The sequence below is a fragment of the Pseudonaja textilis genome, chromosome 4 (assembly GCF_049901715.1).
Source record: "Pseudonaja textilis isolate UNSWEBS1 chromosome 4, rPseTex1.2, whole genome shotgun sequence".
Classification (NCBI taxonomy): Eukaryota; Metazoa; Chordata; class Lepidosauria; order Squamata; family Elapidae; genus Pseudonaja; species Pseudonaja textilis.
The window spans coordinates 36,695,544-36,722,373 of record NC_141993.1 but is presented as its reverse complement, the minus strand read 5'-3'; the positions used below and the strand labels follow the sequence as shown (position 1 = coordinate 36,722,373).

Below are 26,830 nucleotides of genomic sequence, written 5' to 3'. Positions count from 1 at the left end.
ACATTTCAGGTTTGATTAGTTAATCAGTATTCTAAATTCTTGACCATCTTTCTCAATTCTGAGAAAATTGGTTTAAAAAAAAAGGAAAAAAAAGGGAAGCTGTTGGAACGAAGCAGATCGCTTTGGCGACCGGGCCAATTGCCGCCCACAGCGATCGTAATTTGCCACTTGTTTTCGGCTCCCGTGCTTTCCCCAGAGATCGGGGTTTGCCACTCTTTGAATGTTTTTCTGTCTTGCCATTGTGATTCAAAATTTAAGCCGCTTTTAAGATAACACGCTCATTCGGTTCCTAATTACTCTTTGCCAGCAGCATTTCCTCCCCTAGGATTTACAGGGGCAGGGGCAGTGGAGCCCTCTTGGCCCCCTCCTTATTGTTTCAGTCACACAGTATTTGTTTTTTTTTTTTTGTGCCCTTTTTTAAACGACTGTGCGACTAAGGTTGTAGTGGTGTTGGCACCAAAACAAAACAACTGGCTGGAGCCGTTTAGAGTTGGGCAATGGTCATTTTGGCACACAACTTTCAAGACTTTGCCATTTTATCCACGTTTCATCGTGTGGCCGTATTCCTGAATTTTACTTTTCCTGTGAGAGGCATTGATTTCTTCAAAGCTTAACGCAGCTTATAAGAAGAATTAAAATTTGCATCTCCCTTTACTCCAGTTTCGGGGAGGTATAAGTAAAGAATTATTGGCTGCCCTCGCAGTGATCAAGCATACATACATACATACATATGTACATACATACATACAGTATTCAGCTTTGTAGTGTGTAGTGCACAGAAGCCTGATGATGGCAGATGAGATTCTGCTGAAACATTGCTACAACTTTAAAAGCACAACTATAATGACGTGGGAAAATACCCGAACAAAGCTGAATACCATACATATAAATACCCGCGAAAACTTAAGAGTATGTATGTATGTATGTATGTATGTATGTATATATATATATATCTCAAACATACATATATACATACATACATACATACATACATATATATATATGTTTTCTTAAGTTTTCGCGGGTACTTACGTGTATGGTATACAGCTTTGTTCGGGTATTTTCCCACATCATTATAGTTGTGCTTTTAAAGTTGTAGCAACGTTTCAGCAGAATCTCATTTGCCATCATCAGGCTTCTGTATTGTGTTCGTCTGTGAGTTGGACTTTTACAGTTGTTTCAGGTTTAAATTTGGGGCTAGCCTACTGCTGTGCCACAATGGTTTTTCCTTCATCCTGATTGGTTGGAAGTCTTGGTCTGTGTTTATTGTCTTGGAGTTTGCTGTGTTCTGCTTGATTGGTGTTTCTAATATCTTCTGTCTGTTTTGTGGCTTTTTTGTGTGTGCGTCTTGATTGGCTGGCAACATTGTATTCCTGTATTGGAGGCTTTTAGTGCAGCTTGGCTCCGAGTAAATGGACGGCTATCATTTGTTAGGAAGCTAGGTTTCATCTGGGTGCCTGGTTGGGGTGTGTTTGAGCTGGAGGTATCAGGGGGGATCTGTTTGTGCTGAGGTGTTTGTCTGGCTAGTGGTGTGAAGATTTTTTTGTTTGTGAGTGCAGGCTTCCAAATAATTGACAGTCTGGTGGAATCATCTCTTCTATTCATGCTCTCAGGTCTTTTTTCAAACTCTATGGCTTCTCTGATAATTCTGTGGCTGGAGTTTTCTATAGTGGCTAGGGTTTTGGTGCCACTGAAGTTGATGCTATGACCTGTGGCTTTCATGTGTTGGACTAGTAAGGACGTGTTTTCCAGCTTCTTTACTGCATTTTTGGGTTCATCCAGTTGGGTACTTATTCTTCTATTGGTCTGTTCAATGTATGTGGCAGGGCATGATGCACAGGGGACTTCATATGTGCCTTGGTTTTCCAGGTCAGTTTTATCTTTGGGGATTCTAAGGATGGCTGCTATTTTTCTGTCTGTTTTGAAGGCAGTCTTGATGTGATGCCTGTGTAGTATCTTACTTATTTTGTCTGTAGTACCTCTTATGTAGGGCAGGACAGCTGTTCCATAGGTCTGTTCATCTTCTAGGTCTCCATTGTGTCTCAGTGAGTTTTTGCGGATCAAGCCGGTGATTTTGCTTTTGTGGAAGCCGTTGGCTGTCAGTACTTTAGTCAGGGTGCATAGTTCAGTCTATATGTGTGTCTTGTCTGCCAGGCATTTGGTTCTAGCAATTAGTGTTTTGGCCACGGAGTTTATCTGTACTGGGTGGTGGTGGGATTGGGCATTGAGGTAGCGGTTGGTGTATGTTTTCTTCTGGTATATGGTGTGTCCTAGTGTGCCATCTGTTTTTTTGTAGATTAGTACATCTAGGAATGGTAGTTGTTTGTTTCTGTTTCCATGGTGAACTTAATTTTGGGGTGTGTGCTGTTTAGGTGTGTTAGGAAATTGTTTAGGTTTTCTTTTCCATGGGGCCAAATCACAAATGTGTCATCAATGTATCTTAACCATAGTTTGGGTTTGTGGGTGGCATTAGCCAGGGCTCTGGATTCGAATTCTTCCATGAACAGGTTTGCAATGACGGGTGACAGTGGTGATCCCATAGGGGCTTCTTCAATTTGCTTGTATCTTTGTCCTTTGTATATGAAGTATGTGTTGGTTAAGCAATGTTCTGTTAGTTCCATGAGGTGTTTAGCTGGTTGGTATTTATTTTTGATGATTTCAAGAGTTTCTTTTATCAGGACTTGAGTGAATAGTGAAACCACGTCGAAACTTACAAGCAGATCTTCTTGTTCCACATGTAGATCTTTGATCATTTCCAAGAAGTGGTATGAGTTTTGTACATGTGAAGCTGCTGTTTCAGCATGGGGCTGTAGCTGTTTTGCTGAGTGCTAAGTTTTGTAGTGGTGCTCCTCTGGAGCTGACTATGGGTCTGAGAGGTATGCCTTCTTTGTGTATTTTTGGGAGGCTGACTCACAGACAAACACAATACAGAAGCCTGATGATGGCAGATGAGATTCTGCCGAAACGTTGCTACAACTTTAAAAGCACAAGTATAATGACGTGGGAAAATACCTGAACAAAGCTAAATACCATACATGTAAGTACCTGCGAAAACTTAAGAATATATGTATGTATGTATGTATGTATGTATGTATTTATTTATTTATTTATTTATTTATTTATTTATTTATTTATTTCAATATATTGTCATTCTTATCTATTAAGAGTAACTACAGAATTGCAATGGCAAACAGAGGTGGCACTAAGACATGAACCCTAGATAAGTCCAAGAAACCTAAGGGTTCCTCAAAGGCCGCAGAGAAAGATGTTACCTGATGCCAGAAGGCGTTGGAAAAGCAAATTGAGAAACACTCTAAGGAGGCTGAAAGAACTTCCCAGCCTCCTCCCCCAGCTCCAATATCCCAGGCTCAACAGCCACCAGTGGCCTTAGATCTGTCCATGCCACACAGGCCGGCTAGCACCTTACAGGCCTCACCAAGTGTAAATATCCCGAGGCGAGCCCCTGAGGCTTCACCAACAGCGGCTGGCCTATGACAGGAGGAGTTCCTGCCAGATGAGGTACCAGGAACTATGAAAGCATGGATGGAGCTTGCAATCCACAGAGGAATCACAGCTGGGGTCCAACAATCCTTGATGACCAGACAGATACCAGTATCAGAATGTGACTCTCAGTAAGATCTCTATGCAGAACTGACCTACATTATCCTCAGGTACCTCCTCAAGGGGAGTCTTCTTTCATTTCACATATGCATCCAGACATACAGGAGGAGGGAGAAGGTAAGCCCCAAATGGAGCAATTAGATGCAGTATCAGTTCCAGATAGTGAAGTCCCCTTGGAGGAGGAACCCCTAGAAAGAGGCATGTCCGAGGACAAGGACCTCAAGCCAGACCAATCCACCTTTACAGGGCTATTTCATCCACATCTTTTCAAATCTCTTCAAGGCCAAAACCACAGCTTGCCTTGAAAAGTCTCCTTCTGTTCTTCAACCAGAACCTCAGGAGGAATCGGAGGATTTGATTTTCTCACAAGCCATTAATGAGGTTGAGGTTATTCCAGTTCCGCAAATGTTTTCAGACCTGATCCAGAAACAGTGGACCTCAGCAGCCCCTACTAGCTTTGATAAGAAATTCTTTAATTTAGCTTCTGGATTTTCCAATTCCCTGAATACCCCTGAAGTAGATGAGCCAGTGGTGGCCTTAGCATCCTCCTCCGCCATTCCCACAGAAGTGGAGCAGGCCCTCAAACCGGAGGAGAAGAAAGCCGAGATAGCACTACAAAAGATGCATCAGTCTGATGTGTGGGACATAAGGGCGGCAACAGCCACGTTCCTCTTCACCAGAACCTCACTCAGATGGCTACGTCACCTGAGGGACATCATACCAAATTCTAATGTTAGGGCACACCAGGATATTGCCAAATTAATTGTGGCCGCAGAGTTTTCTGCAGATGTACATTTGATTCGGTCAAGTTTTCAGCTCGAGTCATGGCATCGCAGGTTACGTCCCACCGATTGCTATGGCTTAGACATTGGCAAGCTGATATCAAACACAAATGGAGACTCGCTTCTTCCCCAATTTAGGGCAATAAATTGTTTGGCGCTGCCCTGGATCCGCTTCTAATTGAGACCAGAAGCAAGAAAAAGATTCTCCCCTCCATTCTCTGCCGCTCTGACAACAGAATTTTCAGCCCTTTCGGAGAGGCTTCTTTCACCCCTATTATCAAGTCCCATTCTCCCCCAGATTCCAGAGACCTCCAACATATAGGGAGCCCAGCAGTCAAATAGATCAGAATTCTCTGACAAACCTTGCAGGGGTGGACAAACAAAGCGATTTTCAGGGAACAGGAAACAGAGGTTTTCGCCGTCCAAGATAAATGCAGGGATCTCACTCCCATTGGAGGACAGTTAAGGCTCTTTGCAGACCGATGGGACTCTTCCACATCGGATTCCTGGGTTCGTGACACCATCAGATTTGGCCTGGTTCTAGAGTTCTCCTCCACACCTCCGAACTTTTTCATGAATAGTCCTATCTCCCGAGATCCGGTTAAAATGAAACTGATTGAACAGCGATCAGTCACTTACTAGAAATTAAGACCATCCAACCAGTAACCCGGGATCAACATGGACAAGAATCCCAAAAGTTCGTGGTGGTGGTAGAGGGCAATCCTAGATTTAAAACATCTCAACTGTACTCTAGTCTACCGCAAATTCAAGATGAGTACGTTGCAATCCATTCTCCTTAGCATAAGAAAGGGTGATTTTTTGACTTCCATCGATTTAACAGAGGCTTATCTTCATATACCAATCAGACCTTCTCATTCCAAATTTCTCAGATTCTGCTACAACAACCAACATTTTGAATACGTCGCCCTGCCCTTTGGGTTCTCATCGGCCACTAGTACTTTTACAAAGGTTCTGGCTGCTCTGGCTGCACACCTTAGGAGCATTCCAGTTAGACTCCAGTGCTACCTGGATGACATTTTGATTTTGTCATCCTCATCCAGGCAGGCAGAACTGGATACCCAAATTACATTGCGAACCCTTCAACAACATGGGTTTTCCATTAATTGGGCAAAGAGCCATTTGTTTCCCTCAACCCATTTATCTCACCTGGGCTCGATAATAGACATAGTAGAAGGAAGAGTGTTTCTATCCCCTGAGAGACAGGAGATCATTAAACCTTAGCTCAGCCTATCAGAACCCTCAAATGGGTTCCTCTAGCCAATTTGTCTAAACTACTGGGAAATATGATCTTCTGTATTTCTATTGTTCCTTGGGCTCGATTCCACACTAGATTGCTCCAATGGTATCTGCTTCCATTCCAAAGATGGAGACTAAGCAATTCCAGGAACAGAGTGTTAGTTCCTACAAAAGTCTGGCTATCTCTACACTGGGGGACAGCTCCAGCCATCAACAAGGGATGCCTGCTGAAAGAACCCCAAAGACTCACCAGAACCACAGATGCCAGTATGTTCGGATGGGGAGCTTATTTCCAGTCTTCTCGGCTCAAGGGTGTTGGTCAACTGCAGAAGAATCGAACAGCATAAATTGGTTGGCGGTCAGGGCAGTCCACTTGACCCTTTGCGGTTTCCTCCTACATATTCAAGTGAGACACATGCTTATACTGACAATGTCATAACAAAAGCACATATCAACAGACAAAGGGGTACCCACTCAAAACATCTCATATGGGAAGCAGAGAGACTGTGCCGTTGGGCGGAAAGGAACTTAGACTCTATCAGAACGGAGCATATTTCCAGCCTGACAAACACACAGGCTGACTGGCTAAGCAGGGCCACGATCGGCCAATCAGAGTGGCATCTGCATCCGGACCTGTTTCAGGAGGCAGTCCAGAGACTTGGTCTGCCAGTTATAGATCGGTTCGCTTCTCCCCTGAATTCGCAGTTCTTGAGATTTTTTTCAAGATACCCATCCCAGGGGGCGAAGAACGTCAATGCCCTCTGGTGCTAGTGGCCCCGGGGTCTCCTATATTCCTTCCCCCCTCTCCCATTGATACTCAAAGTGATACAAAAACTACTGGATGAGAAAGAGAATTTTGGTGGCAACCTTTGGCCCAGGAGACCGTGGTTTGTGGATCTCGGGCCTATCCGCAGAAAAACTGTGGAAAATTTTACCGCACCAAATTCAGCTCACCCAAGGACCGATCTAGCACCTGGACCCTCAATGGCTCCACCTAGCCATTTGGAGGTTGAGCGGCAACATCTAAGAAAGGAGAATTTTTTGACCAGAGTGATTAATACCATTCAAGCGGCTTAGCGCCCTTCTATGAGTCACATATATAATGCTACATGGACTATCTTCTTCAAATGGTGCATCAAATCCAGGGTTGAGCCATTTTCACCGTCAGTTGCACAAGTTTTAGAGTTTCTCCAAGATGGTCTCGACAGGGGCCTCTCTCCAAACATTTTAAGATGGCAAGTGGCAACCATTGCCTCATTGGTGACTTGGGAAGGTCTACCATCCATCTCCTATCACCCATGGATAAAGAGTTTTGTTAGGGATACTACAAATTTATGTCGACTAGTAGTGCATCGTTACCCGACCTGGGACCTTAACAAGGTACTCATAGCACTCACAAAAGGTCCATTTGAATCTCTGAAAACCGTTAGCCTCCATTTTCTCACATGCAAGGTTGTTTTTCTCGTGGCTATAATATCAGCACATCGTATATTAGAAATCACAGCCCTATCTGCCCGAAAGGACCTCTGTATATTCCATGCTGACAGAGTGGTGCTTCGACCAGACACCTAAAGTCAATTCTGCCTTCCACAGGTCACAAGAACTAGTTCTCCCTAACTTTTGCCCCAGACCTTCTCAGGGCCTACAGCATCAATGGCACTGACTGGATGTCCACAGAGCTCTTCATACTTACTTACATAGAACAGCTCCTTTCAGAAAGACTGAAGCTCTTTTTATATCCTTTCAGCCAACCTCCCAGGGGCAGAAAGTTTCTCCTTTGACTATAGGCAGGTGGCTGAAGGCCACGATAGCCAAGGCATACAAGACTCAATCACTGCCTGTGCCTAGGGGCATCACGGCCCATTCAACAAGGAGTGCGGCAACTTCAGCGGTCTGGGCCACACAAGCTCCTATTGCAGAAATATGTAGAGCGGCAACATGGGTCTTCCCATCGCCTTTCATTAGGCATTACAAAATTGATCTATTTGCTTCTGCTGAAGCGTCCTTTGGTAGGAGGGTGTTAGAACGAGTCCACTCAGACAGTGGGGAAGCTCCAACCCAACGGAGACCCTGCCATAGGACAAGCCAAGCTTTGGTATGTCTCACTCTCTGGATGCTAGGAGCAGCTCAATGGAGAAGGGGCGTTGGTACTTACTTGATACGCCTGTTCTTGGTGAACTGCGACGAGCATCCAGCCCCACCCAATATCCGTCTGGTGGGGACCTGTTCCGGCCAATGACTATTCTGGATATAAGTTTAAAAAAAACATGCAAACAGACCAATATAGAGGATGGGGATTGCATCACCTCATCTTCGCCAAAACTGGGGGACGCTAGGGAGGAGCCAGGGAGGAGTAACAACTTCCTATTCAAATAAGCCCAGCCTATCCAAGCAGAGACTAAGCAGTTCCCACTCTCTGGATGCTCGTCGCAACTCACCGAGAATGGGCGTATCAGGTAAGTACCAACGCCCCTTTCCTGCAATTAAACTGAAAAGCTGAGTTTATTAAATGAAACTAAAAATGTAGCATTTTCAATTCACATACTTATAATAAAGTGATCTTTCTGTTTTGCAGTGTAATGTTCAGGTTCAGAAATGCCTTATGTGGATCGTCAAAATCGTATTTGTGGTTTTTTAGATATTGAAGAAAATGAAAACAGTGGTAAATTTCTACGGAGATATTTCATACTGGATACAAAAGAAGATAATTTGGTATGGTATATGGATAATCCACAGGTAAATGTCAACTTTTTGATTTTGTTTATATAAATTAGATATTGTTATATTTATTACTGTAATTTGTAAGTTTCTGAAAGGTTCTGGAGGTTCTAAAAATACTAAGTGCTAATCTTTCATATTTTTGATTGTGCTAAATATTATTTTAGAATTGTGCAGCATAGCGAGCATTTATTTTTAAAATTCAGCTGATAATCATTTAAAACTTGTATATCTTTATACTATGGATAGGCAGCTTTAATTCCCATCAACCTAGACAGCAAGGAATAATAAACATCACTCATTGCTGAATCTATTTCTATGTTATATAAATAAATGAATTATTTAGCAAGTGTATAAATGGGATAATGGTACTTATTATTTGATTATGGGCTAAAATTGACAGTTAAGTGTTATTTAGAGAAATATAACATGAAGAATACATTCCATTTTTGTTGCTACTCAAGAAAATAAATAACTGCAGAATTTTGCAACTTGGAATAATGTGCAGTAGTGCAGTTGCCTTCAACTAACAAAAAAAGGTTGTTAGAACTTTATAGGTAGTCCTCGACTTATGACTGGTCACTTAATGATTACCAAAGATCCAGAAAGCACTTTTGGCCATTGTAAAATGTCAACCCTACCCCCCTTCACAAAGTCATATGATCACATTTTGGCAGTTGGCAATAGATTCATCTTTATGATTTTCAATTCTGTTTACTGTAAAAAAGATCCATTCAGAAGAATAAACCTAGAAGAATGAGTTCGCATGTAAAACTATGGTGTTCACTTAATGAATGTGGATTTGCTTAATGATACTGCAAAAAATATGAAACTGGTCTGGTCATGTGTGTTTCCTCGATTTATAACTATAACGATTTTAATCAGAAATCCAAGTCCAGATATGGCTTTAAATCAAGAATTATCTGTATTTTAAAGTTGGATAAATTTTGAAATATTTGAGTTGAAATAATAAGGGTTGTGGTGTGTGTGTGTGTGTGTGTGTTTCTTTTACACTAATATGCTGTATTCTTAACTACAGAACCTCCCCTCTGGATCTCCACCCGTTGGATCCATTAAGCTTACTTACATTTCAAAGGTATGTGTATGCTTCTCAAATTAATGAATTTCCAAGTTCACAATGTGTAACAATAGCTATTCACTTATGAATAGCTCATAATATAATTCATTTATTAAAAAAGTCAAAGCTTATTAAACATTTGCATCTGTTTTATAATTAAACTAAAATAATATTTCTTGGGGGTGTTTTAAAGATGAAGTAGGGTACAAAGCATTGATCCAATACATTGGGATACTCTATGCTTTTTATCCTTTTCAACCCTGAACTACAAATATTGTCCTTTATTAGTATCATATGCTTTTACATAAAAAACCCCTTCATACCTATCTTTTATGCCATCTATGCTGTGTTGTCTGAAATGGTATAAGATCTCCTGCTCAGGCAAAATGTTGGACTAGAAGACCTCCAAGGTCCCTTCCAACTTTATTATTCTATGTTCTGTGTTCAAAATAGGAGTTGTAATTATATTTAACTGAATATGTAATCTATGCTTTAAACTTTAAACAAACTAGAAAAACCAGTTTTTACACAAATTGTACACAGATAAAGATAGCTGGCTAAATAAATCAGGAGATGTACAAACTGCTAATATCTAATATTTAAAGTTTGTAAAGTTATTGGATACATTTTTCTTGTAATTAATAGTATTATTAAAAAGTGCATTTAAGTCAACATATTTACAATTTTATGTAAAAATTTGTTTTTATATGTAAAAAAACACAACTTGATGAATTGTGTTTCAGTAAGTTCTTAAGTGAAATTGTACTTCAGGGAATTCCTAAGTGAATGAAAGCTTACACACTTGGTCTTTACATAATAGAAAAACAATATCTTTTTGTGAATCTGAAAATGTACTTGCTATTTATATGTAATTGTTTATAGATTCAAAATAAAACACAGTCTGGGGACTGAAAGCCGTCTCAAGATTTTTATATTACTTTCTCTTAAGTACTTCACTGTGAATTTGATGGTGTGTTTCAGATCATTAATTTCCTGGAAGCTCTTTTACTGTTGAAATTTCTTCACTAAGACAGGGACATTGTTCTAGGATTTTGATGGTTTTCATATTCATCAATCCTTCCTTATACTCATACAATATTTCCTGTGTCACTAGTTTCTGCGTAGTTCCAAAACATAATAGACTATTGCTATGTTTTATAATTGGCAAGGTGTTCTTTTCTTCAGAGTTTGCATTCGTCTTTTACTGCAAACATTTCACACTTCTCCATATTTTAGACAATGTCTTTTGTGGTGAAGTTAGCCTTACAAAAACTTTCTGATACAGTTTTTCTGTTCTGGAGAATTACTCCAGAATTAGCTGTACTTTTCAGCAGGTTATTTGCAATAATCTGTAGCTTCTGTTTTTACATATCCAACTAGTTTGAAGGAAGTTTGATCAAAGATTTTTATTTTTTCAGATCTTGCCTTGACCCTATTTTTAACCACATTTCTCACCATTGAGATTGTTATCTGGGAGCATTTCAAGATGTGGCTATTTTAATAGCCTTTCCATGTTTTGTAAGAGTCAGTTGTCTTCAAATTTAGATGGTCAAATAGTTATTTAAAGAAGCCCACAGTTATTAAAAGTATATACCAGTCACAACCTAATAAAATAGAAGGGTCATAGTAGTTGTAGAAGTGTACTATAGGCCTAATATGGCAATCATGTTTTAGAGCTTTATTAACAAGTTTATACTATTCTTAGAGAAAGAGAGAAACAAAGTAGTATCAATTCAGTTGGAAGGATTTCTAAACATCTGCACCTAATATACTTAGTTTCCTTATTTTAAACGTGTAAACAATTGTATAATGGATAAGCATTCCAATTTTCAGAATGCCAGGTTTAATTGTATATTGTAGAGATTATCAATTTTTGCTGATTTGGAGATTCATTGATCCTCTTAACCCCCAACCCTTAAAGATCTTAAGACTTGAAAAAAGTACTATACGTACCTTCTGCAGATTCTATTTGTGCTTTAGAAATAGCCATATTTTTGTCCTCCCCAGTATATTGTTATCAATAGTTTTGATATACTATTTCTATATTTAATTTTTGTAAACTTCCCAGAGTTATAATTAGTAGGTGTTCTTGAAATTTAAATTATAAACAAATAAAAATTAAGCAGAGTACATAAACATTTTAAAGTAAAGGTACACTTTACAGTTACACTTACAGATATTTAAGTAAGTATTAGGTAAAGGAACATTATTCTCAGAATCTGTCAGCAAGGCTTTTTTATGCAAGTTAACTTCTCTCTGCTTTAGTTTTTTTCAAGGTTCTGTAGCAGTATTACTGATCAACATTTCAAAACTTCCATGCTTTGAAAGAGTTGAAAGTCATTTCATTTTTTTTCCAAATCCATTTTGAGTGAAATGGATTTGGTGGAAAATTCAGAACTATAAGAGAAAAGAAGGGCTGCTGATACAACAATACACATATAATATGTCTGAACGGACATTTTTCTAACATGAAATAAAATATTAAAAATAAACATATGGCTGATTTTATTGGCACCCATGTCATATTTGTTATGTAAGATAAGATGTGCTCTGGATTAACTGACTATATAATTTTTCTGGTATTATATAGTAATTTGTATTTCAAGCTTTTTTATTTGTCAATGATAAATAAGGCTTATATAGAACATAGGATAATAAAACATCCTTTTGCTTATTGTAATATCAATAGTTTCTGTTTAGTTCCAGTTTTATCAAGAAGTTAAATTAAAGTATTCATTCTTCTATGTCACTGAACAATTTTGTGATAAAATGTGTCCATTAACTAGAATGTATGAGTTTTATTAAATGGATATGATAAATAGCATATATATATATATATATATATATATATATATATATATATATATATATATATATATATATATATGGATCTTTGGTTGTTCGGGTTTTCTCCCGTGTAAGATTCAAAGTATCTAGGCAACGTTTCGATGAAGTCTCATTCATCATCTTCAGGCTTCTGTCTCCGGCTCTGTGCTTCTCAGAGTAATGTGAGATTGCAGCTGCTTTCTCTTTTTAACTGCCAGTGGGGTGGGACTTGATTGGGTGGGGGCTTGGCTGTGTTCTGATTGGGTGGGGGTGTGTTCTCATTGGTAGGGGGTTTGGCTGTGTTCTGATTGGTTGGGGGGTTAGCCATGTTCTGATTGGTTGGAGGCGTGTTCTGTTCAGGTGGGGGCTTGGTTGTGCTCAGGTTAGTCTTAGTTGCTGGGGGATTTGAGCTGGTGAGTTGTGATCTAGCTGTTTGGCTTCTAGTTCGTGGTCCTGCTGCATCTTCATAGTGGGTGTCGGTTTGCTTCATGTATGGCTCAGAGGGGTTTGAAGTGGGTAGTGATGCAGCTGCAGTGCAGCTTCTGGTCCATGGTCGTGTCTCATTTTCTGAATGGGTGGGAGTCTGTTTTCTACATGGCAGTGTGGTGGTGGCCTCTTGTGTGGCTCTCATGGGTGTGAGTCTGGTGTCCTTCTTCATGTTAGGTACTCGTCTGTTCATGAGGGTGGGTTTCCAAATGGCTGGAAGGCGGGAGGTGTCATCTCGTGTGTTCATGCTGTGTGGGCGTTTTTCTATCTCTATGGCTTCTCTGATTATTCTGCTGTTGAAGTGTTCGGTTTTGGCGATAGTTCTGGTATTTTTAAAATCAATTTCATGTCCTGTGGCTTTGAGGTGTTGGACCAGGGAAGAGGTCGTTTCTTCTTTTTTGATTGAGTTCTTATGTTCTTCAATGCGTGCACTTATTCTTCTGTTAGTTTGTCCAATGTATGTGGTAGGGCAGGCAGTGCAGGGGATTTCGTATACTCCTTGGTTTTCTAATTCGATTTTGTCTTTGGGGTTTCTTAGGATGGTGGATATTTTTCTGTTTGTGCAGAATGCTGTTTTGATGTTGTGTTTTTGGAGGATCTTGCTAATTTTGTCTGTAGTGCCTTTATATATGGGAGGAGGGCTTTGCCGTTTTCTTGTTCTCTGTCTTGGATTTTGGTTGGGGTTTCTTTTTGGATTAGGTGGGTAATCTTCTTTCTTTGGAATCCATTGGCTGTAAGTACGTTGGTGAGAGTGTGTAGTTCGGTTTTTTGGTGTTGTTCATCGGCTAAGCATTTTGTTCTGGAGATGAGTGTCTTGGCTACGGAATTGATCTGTGCTGGGTGGTGGTGTGAGAGTGCATGTAGATAGCGGTTAGTATGTGTTTTCTTCTGGTAGATGGTGTGTCCTAGGGAGCCATTGGATCTTTTGTATACCAAGACATCTAGGAAGGAAGTTGATTGTTGGCTTCTGTTTCCATGGTGAATTGTATTTTGGGGTGTAGGCTGTTGAGGTATGTGAGGAAGTTGTTCAGTTTTTCTTTCCCGTGTGGCCAGATTATGAAGGTGTCATCTACGTATCTGAGCCAGAGTTTGGGTTTGTGGTCGTATTTTTCTAGAGCTTGTGTTTCAAAGTGTTCCATGTAGAGGTTTTTGCGATGACAGGTGAGAGGGGTGATCCCATGGGTGCTCCTTCTATTTGTTTGTATTTTTGTCCATTGTAGGTGAAGTATGTATTGGATAGGCAGTGGTTGGTTAGATCTAGGATGTGCTTGGGGGTTGTATTTGTTTTGGATGGCTGTCAAGGCTTCTTTTATTGGCACTTGGGTGAAGAGGGATATGACATCGAAGCTTACTAGTAGGTCGCTAGGTTGTAAGTTTTGTTTCTTTATGATCTCGATGAACTGGAATGAGTTTTTTACGTGTGAGTTGATGGATTCTGCATAGGGTTGTAGTTGTTTGGCGAGGAATTTGGCCAGGTTTTGTAGAGGTGAGCCTATGGAGCTGACTATTGGTCTGAGTGGGGTTCCTTCTTTGTGTATTTTGGGGAGACCATAAAGCTTGGGGCATCTGGATGATTTTTCTCTGGGTATGATTCCTTGCTGGATTTCTTCACTGATGGGGGAGGCTTTTATTTTGGATCTGGTAGTTTTTTCTAGGTAGGTGGTGGGGTCTGTCTTTAGGGGTTTGTATGTGGGGTCTTGGAGTAGGTTGGTTAGCTTGGTTTGGTAGTCAGATGTGTTCATATGAAGATGCAGCAGGACCACGAACTAGAAGCCAAACAGCTAGATCACAACTCACCAGCTCAAATCCCCCAGCAACTAAGACTAACCTGAGCACAACCAAGCCCCCACCTGAACAGAACACGCCTCCAACCAATCAGAACATGGCTAACCCCCCAACCAATCAGAACACAGCCAAACCCCCTACCAATGAGAACACACCCCCACCCAATCAGAACACAGCCAAGCCCCCACCCAATCAAGTCCCACCCCCACTGGCAGTTAAAAAGAGGAAGCAGCTGCAATCTCACATTACTCTGAGAAGCACAGAGCCGGAGACAGAAGCCTGAAGATGATGAATGAGACTTCATCGAAACGTTGCCTAGATACTTTGAATCTTACGCGGAGAAAACCTGAACAACCAAAGATCCACATACAAATACCATGAGAACCTCAGAAAACAAATATTGCACCTCTACGGGGAGGAGACCCACCATCTGACCAGGACTTATGAAAAACTTGAAGTCCAAAGAGCCTCCATTTTATGTGACCTTGCATTACTATGCAACTGCCGAGATCAAAATTTAATTCCCACAAGCTTCCAATTGAAATTCCACACCAACACAGCAGCCACCAAACGCATCCTTAAAAGAACAGAACTGGCCCTAATTAGAAATGAACTTCACACGAAAAGGTTTCTCCTAGACCAAATCAACAAAGATCTCCTCACACTCCACCTCAGACTCAGCAACAAGATTCACCCTCTACTTTGGGACAAATCCAAACAACTCGCTGTCTGGAGAGCCGAAACACAGACCACCCTCAAGACAGACACACACACCAACAAACTCAGGAAACTACAACAATGCCAGAAACCAACTCCCCTCCCCCACAGCCACACATGAAACAAACATTGCACAACATCTCAGACAAGATCCTCACTGAAGCTGAAACCAAGGTCCTTTCAAAAGGATTCAACTTTGCTGTCGCTCCCAAACACATCCCCACAGAAACCATCATATGCGGAGTTGAAACCAGCCTGACCAAAACCAACCCTGATGATGCTAACAAAATCAGACTCGAAATCACCAACATCCTCTGCACTAGCAAACCACCCAAAAGCAACTTATCCAAAGAAGAACAAACTGCACTACTTAACCTGAAAGAAGACACCAGCATAATAATCCTACCAGCAGACAAGGGCAACGCGACAGTGGTTATGAACACATCTGACTACCAAACCAAGCTAACCAACCTACTCCAAGACCCCACATACAAACCCCTAAAGACAGACCCCACCACCTACCTAGAAAAAACTACCAGATCCAAAATAAAAGCCTCCCCCATCAGTGAAGAAATCCAGCAAGGAATCATACCCAGAGAAAAATCATCCAGATGCCCCAAGCTTTATGGTCTCCCCAAAATACACAAAGAAGGAACCCCACTCAGACCAATAGTCAGCTCCATAGGCTCACCTCTACAAAACCTGGCCAAATTCCTCACCAAACAACTACAACCCTATGCAGAATCCATCAACTCACACGTAAAAAACTCATTCCAGTTCATCGAGATCATAAAGAAACAAAACTTACAACCTAGCGACCTACTAGTAAGCTTCGATGTCATATCCCTCTTCACCCAAGTGCCAATAAAAGAAGCCTTGACAGCCATCCAAAACAAATACAACCCCCCCAAGCACATCCTAGATCTAACCAACCACTGCCTATCCAATACATACTTCACCTACAATGGACAAAAATACAAACAAATAGAAGGAGCACCCATGGGATCACCCCTCTCACCTGTCATCGCAAACCTCTACATGGAACACTTTGAAACACAAGCTCTAGAAAAATACGACCACAAACCCAAACTCTGGCTCAGATACGTAGATGACACCTTCATAATCTGGCCACACGGGAAAGAAAAACTGAACAACTTCCTCACATACCTCAACAGCCTACACCCCAAAATACAATTCACCATGGAAACAGAAGCCAACAATCAACTTCCTTCCTAGATGTCTTGGTATACAAAAGATCCAATGGCTCCCTAGGACACACCATCTACCAGAAGAAAACACATACTAACCGCTATCTACATGCACTCTCACACCACCACCCAGCACAGATCAATTCCGTAGCCAAGACACTCATCTCCAGAACAAAATGCTTAGCCGATGAACAACACCAAAAAACCGAACTACACACTCTCACCAACGTACTTACAGCCAATGGATTCCAAAGAAAGAAGATTACCCACCTAATCCAAAAAGAAACCCCAACCAAAATCCAAGACAGAGAACAAGAAAACGGCAAAGCCCTCCTCCCATATATAAAAGGCACTACAGACAAAATTAGCAAGATCCTCCAAAAACACAACATCAAAACAGCATTCTGCACAAACAGAAAAATATCCACCATCCTAAGAAACCCCAAAGACAAAATCGAATTAGAAAACCAAGGAGTATACGAAATCCCCTGCACTGCCTGCCCTACCACATACATTGGACAAACTAACAGAAGAATAAGTGCACGCATTGAAGAACATAAGAACTCAATCAAAAAAGAAGAAACGACCTCTTCCCTGGTCCAACACCTCAAAGCCACAGGACATGAAATTGATTTTAAAAATACCAGAACTATCGCCAAAACCGAACACTTCAACAGCAGAATAATCAGAGAAGCCATAGAGATAGAAAAACGCCCACACAGCATGAACACACGAGATGACACCTCCCGCCTTCCAGCCATTTGGAAACCCGCCCTCATGAACAGACGAGTACCTAACATGAAGAAGGACACCAGACTCACACCCATGAGAGCCACACAAGAGGCCACCACCACACTGCCATGTAGAAAACAGACTCCCACCCATTCAGAAAATGAGACACGACCATGGACCAGAAGCTGCACTGCAGCTGCATCACTACCCACTTCAAACCCCTCTGAGCCATACATGAAGCAAACCGACACCCACTATGAAGATGCAGCAGGACCACGAACTAGAAGCCAAACAGCTAGATCACAACTCACCAGCTCAAATCCCCCAGCAACTAAGACTAACCTGAGCACAACCAAGCCCCCACCTGAACAGAACACGCCTCCAACCAATCAGAACATGGCTAACCCCCAACCAATCAGAACACAGCCAAACCCCCTACCAATGAGAACACACCCCCACCCAATCAGAACACAGCCAAGCCCCCACCCAATCAAGTCCCACCCCCACTGGCAGTTAAAAAGAGGAAGCAGCTGCAATCTCACATTACTCTGAGAAGCACAGAGCCGGAGACAGAAGCCTGAAGATGATGAATGAGACTTCATCGAAACGTTGCCTAGATACTTTGAATCTTACGCGGGAGAAAACCCGAACAACCAAAGATCCACATACAAATACCCGCGAGAACCTCAAGCTGGGGAGGAATTAGTACAACTGTGCATCACATTTTACTTCAAAAGAAAAAAAGGATTACATTGCAAAAAATTCAGGAGATAAGTAGTTACGTTTTGAGATGAATGGCTATACAAATCTTTTAAACAAACAAGAGTACCATGTTATTTATGCTCTTTCCATCTCAAAGAAGAGATGGGATGACCCAGGATGAAAGTGATCAGTAAACGTAAGATCACAATGCAAATAACAATTGGAAAAATGAGATGACATGGAAGGGCAGTAATAATTCTAGATTTAATGCATGAGCTCATGGAAAGTTCAAAAACAAAGTTTTACTCTGTGCAAGTTTAGAGAAAGAGTGAGATGTGCTTTTATTATAGGGTACTTTATTCCCAATCAAATTTTCCCCAGGTCTCTGAATAGCTAATAGGGATGCAGAATCTTGTACATAGCTTAAAATTGACTCTCAATAGTTCCAGATAGTATGACCAAGTGCAAGGAATGCTGTGAATTACAGTTCAACAACATCCAGGAACTCTGCGATTACATTAGGTACATAGAAGGAAGTTGAACATGATATACATTCAATAGGAAATTTATGTACATACAGGGTAGCTTGCTGTCTGTAACTTAACATTTTATGGAGGTTCATTCAACAAATTTATCTGGTTGCTCAACTCACACATGGTTAACTTTTCAGAAAGAATGGATTAGTGGTAGAATGCAAGGGCGCATATAAAACAAAGATAAAAAATTGCTGTTCTTGCATCAGTTCGCTGCCTCATTTCATTGATCCACATGAACAGAAGTATGCTTGATTTAGCAACATCAGTAAACTTAAATTGAAATATATAGTGTTTATACATGCTATGCCATATAATGCCAGTTTTTTCACTTTGTTAGGTAAGTGATGCAACTAAACTGAGGCCAAAGGCAGAATTCTGTTTTGGTAAGTTTAAAAAAAAAAGCTTTAAGTTTTGCACCATCAATAATTTTTGGAAAGCGAAACAAGCTTTTTCATGTTAAACTTTGATGTTTTTGAATACCAGTTTATTTATATTCTATGTTTTCTTTCTAATATAAAGAGAACAGCGTTTAAAAATAAAATCAGTATTTTATAGAACAAATATTGAAAAGAATGATTCTGGTAATCTAATAAAAATGGCAGTTACCAATGGTATATATAAGAAATAACTTAATCTTTTTGTTTTATAAGCTTTGATTTTGAATTCTGCTTGTTATGGCATATTGTTGGCTTGCTTTGGGGGGTTTATTTTCTTGGGTTTTGAAAAAAATCAATCTTAAAGTACAATTTGGTAATTATTTTAATAAATTGTGTATTAGGATACTGGACATCAGAGGAATAAAAAAATCTAAGTAAAAATATATGTTCATGAATTTGCAGTATATGTACTAATATCAAAAGTTATGGTTCCCAACATTTGAGTCTTTGTCTAGACAAACAAAGTGAAAATGTCTTTACTTTTCACACAAGCACGTTAAATTTTTTATCTGACTATATAATTTTTTTTCTCCAATAGTCATGAATGCAGGAATGAGGAAATACTTTTTACAAGCCAATGATCAGCAAGACTTAGTTGAATGGGTAAATGTTCTGAACAAAGCTACCAAAATCACAGTAAGTGATCATTTTGAATTCTAGGTTATTCTGCATAGCGTCTCATTATAATGTGACAACTGTAAGAACTTTCATTAGTATTTCAAGATTATATTGTTTTGGTAGATTAAAATAAGTGCTTCCAACCTCTCTGGCACAGGACGACACACTTGATATTTTGAGGGCATGTCATGGGCACTCAAAAAAAAAAAAAAGGCTGTTATGGGAACTTGCCCATTTGCAAAAAGCTGCACCACTTTCAAAATACTCATTATCAAATCTACTTTTTCTGAGCAGTGGTATATATTTATAAACAAAGCTTGGCTTTGATAATTTTTTTCTGTTCCATTAATAACAGCTTGATCCTGAATCTCGTGACCTACCAGGAGGAGGTTTAGGAATGGAGGAATTAACAGTATTCTGAAATTTAGTCTCATTCTGTTTCGTTTTGGGAGAGTTATCCTGCTGACAGAATCAGATGGAGTTAACCTGTTGACATTTCATTAGATTGGAAAAAATAGTACAATAGTACAATTATAGTATAATAGTACAATTATAAAGCAGAGTAGGACAAGGGTTCTTACAATCAGGAAGGTAGAATTAAGGAAATTCATTAAGATACCATGTTGAGATCTGGATTAGGAATTTGATGAACTCCTTTATGTATTAGTTACCATGCTGGGATCTTAGTAAGTGATGGAAATGGTACATCAGATTCTATACTTGTGTTATCATGTGGACCTGCAAATCAGAATATATGAAAGCAAATGATACTTAAAAACTTCTTGATAATTATCAATAGCACTTACACTTGTATACTGCACAGTGCTTTACAGCCTTCTCTAAGCAGTTTACAGAGTCAGCATATTTCCCCCAACAATCTGGGTCCTCATTTTACCAAGCTTGGATGGAAGTCTGTCAACCTTTAGCCAGTGACAATCGAAGTGCTGGCAGTTGGCAGAATTAGCCTGCAATATACTGCATTCTAACCACTGCACCACCATAGCTCCTATGACAAAATCAATCTTAGATATCAATGCTCAGCATTTTAGAAAATATTTGATCAATCGGATGAAAACAGTTTTGATTGGAAGTTCTTTCACTTGGAAGAGGAGTGATGCTTATCATGCTTGTTGCTACAAAGGAATTCTGATTTTTTAAAAATATCTTGATATCATATGCTACAACAGCTACATCTATACCTCACTCAATGAAATTAGAAAATTTTAAGCTCTATGAGAAGTAAATATGATTTTGTTTTAGAATTTATATATAAAATAACCTCTCCGCATTTGTTGTTGAGCACCCTAAACGAAAAGAGTAATAGAAACCGTAAAAATTTTTTTAAAAAACAATGTGGAATATTTTCTTGCATGAATATTGATTTTAGTAAGTGATGGAAAAACATACAATGTAATTTTTTTCGCTATTGTTTCTGCATCATATTTCTGCACCATTTAAAAAAAAAATCTGAAAGTCTGCCTCATCCTAGTAAAAAAATGAAATCTTAAAAATAATCAATAGGAGAAGATCTAAGACTTTATAGCTTAGCTAAGTTATTAAAGAATCTCACAGGAAACTATTAAAATGTTTAGCTATGAACAAAGATTTTTTAAAGCAACGTTTAAAAGATAGGTAAGTAAATAATTTAACCATGTCTTAAGAAAGAGATCCAAAAGGGATACAGGAAATGATGAACATTTGCCTCATTTCTCTCACTTGTGAATAATTAAAAATAGACAAGAATAGTCAAATTCTAAGACAGCCTGATTTAGAAGATACATTTCAGTTTGGTATTTTTATAATGTTCTATTTTCAGGTACCAAAGCAGGCTGACTCATTGTGTCATACTGATAATGCATTGCGTCATTCTGAAAATTTGGGAATAAGAAAACAGATGTCTTACAGAACAGAAATTGTTGGAGGTGTTCCCATAATCACTCCTACTCAGGTAATAATACCAGCTGCAAGATAATAGATATATTATTGGGATATTGTCCTTCCTATTGATGTGTAGAAACAGCTGAATCTGAAAAGGGAAAAATTGTCAAGATACACCATTGCCAGATTTTTGCAGTAGTTAAAATGCCTCTTAATTTTCATATTAGAAGAAAAAAATAGAAGTAGTTCTTAGATGGAAAGTTTTAGTTTGCCCGTATTTTCCAACTCCTTTAACTTACAGTATGCTGCCTTCAGTGAAAGGAGGAAGCTGACTGAATTGAACTTGTTCTTCGGCTTTTCTAGTCAATGTGAAACCTACTGTATATCTGTGGTTGCACATGAGATTCTTCGATTTGTAGCTATATTTTCTGGGTCTTTATGGAATTCATAAAACTCACTTAAAACTCGTTTGATAAGTTAGAATTTAAAAAGTAGTTTTTGAAGGTTATTTATTAAATTTTATGATTATGCCTCCAAGCAACATGAAATAGTTGAGATCTATATTTAGGGTGTACCAAGGATGTAATTCCAGAACAAAACAAGGAACTTCGTTTCCAGTATCTTTAAAATGTTTGGTTTGCTTTTCAATTTACAGTTATCTAGTGAAAATAAATTTTTATACCATTTATTTGATGTGAAACATGGATGAAAGGATCATAGCTGTATAAATCCAATTCTCTCTAGATATCGAAGCAAAACCAACTTTTTTTTCTTTACTCTAAATTATCTTGTTTACTTTTTCTAGAAAGAAGAGAGAAATGAATCTGGTGAAACTGATAAAAGCTACTTGAAACGGTCCCAAAGCCATCTTCCATACTTTACTACTAAGTATCCTCCAGACAATCCCGTTATCAAAGCAGGTTATTGTGTTAAACAGGGAGCAGTGGTAAGCAGATAGAGTACCTTTTGAGGTTAATAAAATACAATATATAATGCACAGGTGTTTTTTTAACCCTTGCAGAAAAGTTTCCTCAAAACACTAAAGAAAGAATGTTTGTTGGAGGCAAAAGGTTCAGAAAAGAAAAATAATTAAGACACTATTCACTACTATTAGCTACATGTGTTTTGGTAACTGTTCTTGAAGAAAGGTTCTTAGAATTATTTCAACTGAGTTGTTTACCTACAATTAATATTTTTTTAAAAAAAATACAAGGCCAAGGCTTTTTCAAATTCAAGACTTTGTTTCAGGTATTTCTGATATTTTTGCATTGATTCAACTCAAATTCTATTTCTTCAGGCATGTGAATAATCTATTTTGATAATAGGACTGCTTATTGTAATATGTACTGGATATGAGAATAGGACCATAGATAATCCACTTGAAATTATCTCTATAATGATTTTTTTTAATACATATTGTCAGAATATTATCACCACTATCCAAATGTGGAGCTGCATAGTGTACAGCAGTATGCATCATGAATTTCTGTGAATACAATACAATACAATACAATACAATACAATACAACACAACACAACACAACACAACACAACATAACATGATCCCTGGAAACTTTACCATGTTAAGTATGTTGACAATATTATACAAGTAGTCCTTGACTTAGAACAGTTCTTTTACTGACCTTTCAAAGTTACAACAACACTGAAAAAAGTAGCTTATGGCCATTTTTCAGCATCCCCCATAGTTACATGATTTACATTTGAATTCTTGACAACTGGTTCAACTTTATGACAGTTGCAGTGTCCTGGGGTCATGTGTTCCCCTTTTGCAACCTTCTGACAAGCAGAGTCAATGTGGAAGCCGGATTCACTTAACAACCATATTACTAATGCAACAACTTCGATGATTCACTTAACAATTGTGGCAAGAAAAGTTGTATAATGGGGTTAAACTCACTTAACAAATTTCTCACTTAACATCATAAATTTTGGGCACAATTGTAGCCATAAGTTGAGGAGTACCTGTAATATAAAGCAGTCCTCAATTTTACTTCTATTTGATGCCAAATTGGAGCCTAAGAAAGTACTTGAAAGTATTAGCTGCTGCAGAAGTCCAGTTACTGTTTATCTCTGTTACTGAATATGAAGAAGATGTCTTTCTTGTCTGAGCACTGAACTGATCAGCCGCTGTTCCCCAATCTTGGGTACTCTGTAGCATTCCACTCTTTGGATTCTTAACAATGGCCATACTGGCTGGGGAATTTGGGTGTTGATTCAGCAAACAATTTGTTTTGGTTTTCCTCTTGTGGAGGAGGGCAAGTTGTAAAGGATGAATCTTGCAATCAACTAAAGAATGAATTGCTATCTTTTTTCTGGTTCCTCTTGTTCTATATTGCAAAATAAGCTTTTCCTGCCCAATTAGAACCATTTTCATCTAATGAATACCATAAACTTATGCAGTTTCTGAACCCAATGGGAACATCCTCACTTATATTCATGTTGAATCATAAAAATATTTCTGATTTAAGGAACTAGATCTGAATAATGCACAGAATATGAATATGGGAAAAGCAACATATAGTCTTAATAGAAAGCCTAAAATTGTGTGAATAAATAATGAATAAATAAGAAATAACATATTTCTTTAAAATATATTTATTACATTTTTGTTTGTATACATAGATGAAGAACTGGAAAAGAAGGTATTTCCAGCTTGATGAAAACTCAATTGGCTATTTTAAGTCAGAACTGGTAGGTATCCATTTATATCTATCTGATTAAGCAAAACTTCAGAAGAAATATTTTGACTAAATGTGTTAATGCATAATTGCTTTGTTTCCATTATTTTGATAGAAAAACCAGTTTTTAGAAACAGAATTCTGAACGTGTCTTTGTATCCATTGCCTTTAATTGGTGGACATTCTAATGTATAGTGAGTGGAGCAATGGTTAGATTCCAATATAATGATACTTCTGACAGTTTTAATGTGGAATTAATAATAGGATTATCACTTTTCATACATAACCTTGTGCTCTGAATAAGTATTTAGTAAAGAATTAGTCATATTTCTAAAATATAAATGGGGAAAAACATGAATTCTTAATAATTAAGCACACAGAGATAATATATGCACTTTATTTCTTTTTCTGTTATGCACATTGATTTCATTTTGAATTAAAGATGAATAATTAAAAGCAGTTGCTATACTTATCTATCCTAGTTTGAACATAATGCTAATTTTTAGAATTGCATTGTACAGATACTCTTGATTATTTCAAGGGTGCCATTGGATGATTAAAACATAGAATGAGCAACTTTGAGAAAATAAAGTCAGGAAGATATATTAAAAGAGACAGATGTTAAGTTACAGAAAATTCAACAACTGGATTACTTACATTTTAGAGCCCAATTTATCCTTTAGTCTTTTATTTCTTTTCATTTGCTTTTTAAATGCTCCTTCTCTGAACTGTATACTTTCTGTCTATTCCCCAAACAACAGAAGGATTCTTAGATGTGTGTTAATGTTTGCCCATATCTGTCCTGAATCATTATCAGGTGGTGAGCATAACATTTTATGTATCTCCATATCTAGAAGCCGGTTCTCGTGGGTATTTGTATGTGGATCTTTGGTTGTTCGGGTTTTCTCCCGCGTAAGATTTGAGGTATCTAGGCAACGTTTCAATGAAGTCTCATTCATCATCTTCAGGCTTCTGTCTTCGGCTCTGTGCTTCTCAGAGTGATGTGAGCTCGCAGCTGCTTCTTCTTTTTAACTGCTAGTGGGGATGTGACTTGATTGGGTGGGGGCTTGGCTGTGTTCTGATTGGGTGTGTGTGTGTTCTCATTGGTAGGGGGTTTGGCTGTGTTGGTTGGGGGGTTGGCCATGTTCTGATTGGCTGGAGGCGTGTTCTGTTCAGGTGGGGGCTTGGTTGTGCTCAGGTTAGTCTTAGTTGCTGGGGGATTTGAGCTGGTGAACTGTGATCCTGCTGTTTGGCTTCGAGTTCGTGGTCGTGTTGCATCTTCATGGTGGGTGTAAGTTTGCTTCATGTATGGATCGGAGGGGTTTGAAGTGGGTACTGGTGCAGCTGCAGTGCGGCTTCTGGTCCGTGGTCGTGTCTTATCTTCTACCACGTAGAAAACAGACTCACACCCAATCAGAACACAGCCAAGCCCCCACCCAATCAAGTCACACCCCCACTAGCAGTTAAAAAGAAGAAGCAGCTGCGAGCTCACATCACTCTGAGAAGCACAGAGCTGAAGACAGAAGCCTGAAGATGATGAATGAGACTTCATTGAAACGTTGCCTAGATACCTCGAATCTTACGCGGGAGAAAACCCGAACAACCAAAGATACACACACACACACACACACACACACACACACACACACACATATATATATATATATATATACACACACACACACACACACACACACACATACACCAAACAAACTTCAAAACGAAGTTCTCCTCCAAATAGAAACACATCAAAAGTGGTAGTTATATGAAATCCTTTACAGCAGATAATAAATCCTGATCTATATGTACCCACCAGAGATAATGGAACCAGAAATAATAAGGATGGTTTATAGTGGTAGGTTTTTTTTCTTAAAAAAAAAGGAAGGTAGTTTTAAAAGACAATACATTAGAATATTAGAAAAATGCCACTCCCTTTATCTCTAGTTTTTTAGTACAATAGACAATCATTCTTGTTAATTTAAAACATTTTCAAATAAGAAAAAAGCAGATTTTTGGTATTAATAATATATTTTAATATACTTTTTAAACAATGTTGTGTGTCATAATGATTTATAACTGAACAGACAATTATATACTTTTTGATTCATTCATGCCTTGTAATTATTCTTGCATTTCGATATATTGTATTATTAATTTTACTATTTTAAATAGAAAATATTTCCCAAACATAATTTATTTGTGACTATTGATGATAACAGTTTGTAAAGTTAAGCATGAAAAATGTACACTTGTTGACATGGCTGGGTTTTTTTAATTGTTGCTGTTTTGTTCTTTTAGTTTGTGTTTGAGCTTTACTTTTAGCCTTGATCAGCTTTATTTTCAAAAGACATAAGTAGCAATAAAAGATCAGAGGTGCTCAACCTTTTGGGCACCAGGAACCAGTTACGAGGGGAAAGGTTTTTCTGCAGGGACGTGGTTTCGTGTGCTGCCTGCATTCCGAGGATGGGGCTTCACTTGTTAGTACAGCCCAGTTTCTGGCATGCCATGGCGTGGTGCCAGCCCCATGGTTCGTGGGTTGGGAACCTCTGCTTTAGATGAGAAATAATCAGTTTTTTTCAATGTAGATAGTATTGTCATGTAGGTTGGTCTTCCTATTATCTCCAGTGGCTAAGAGTTTGCATATTAGCTTTGCATAATTGTTCTTACAAGGGAAAAAGGACCACTGCTTCACAGTTCTCCTTTGAAACATGGTTCAAACCATGGTGAGAAATTGACACTTTTTAAATTAG

The 26,830-nt window shown here is 38.8% G+C and overlaps 1 protein-coding gene across 3 annotated transcripts in view; it reads left to right on the top strand.

Moving 5' to 3' along the window:
* Window positions 1-26,830, top strand: part of PLEKHA1 (pleckstrin homology domain containing A1) — a 56,535-nt gene that overhangs the window by 11,089 nt on the left and 18,616 nt on the right. For all 3 annotated transcript variants that reach the window (XM_026704911.2, XM_026704913.2, XM_026704912.2), the window contains exons 2-8: window positions 8,236-8,396; window positions 9,418-9,474; window positions 18,786-18,831; window positions 19,424-19,521; window positions 21,320-21,451; window positions 22,187-22,327; window positions 24,025-24,093. In XM_026704911.2, coding sequence (XP_026560696.1) covers window positions 8,256-8,396; window positions 9,418-9,474; window positions 18,786-18,831; window positions 19,424-19,521; window positions 21,320-21,451; window positions 22,187-22,327; window positions 24,025-24,093 — 684 coding nt within the window. In that variant the 5' untranslated portion in view covers window positions 8,236-8,255. The remainder of the gene's footprint in view (window positions 1-8,235; window positions 8,397-9,417; window positions 9,475-18,785; window positions 18,832-19,423; window positions 19,522-21,319; window positions 21,452-22,186; window positions 22,328-24,024; window positions 24,094-26,830) is intronic.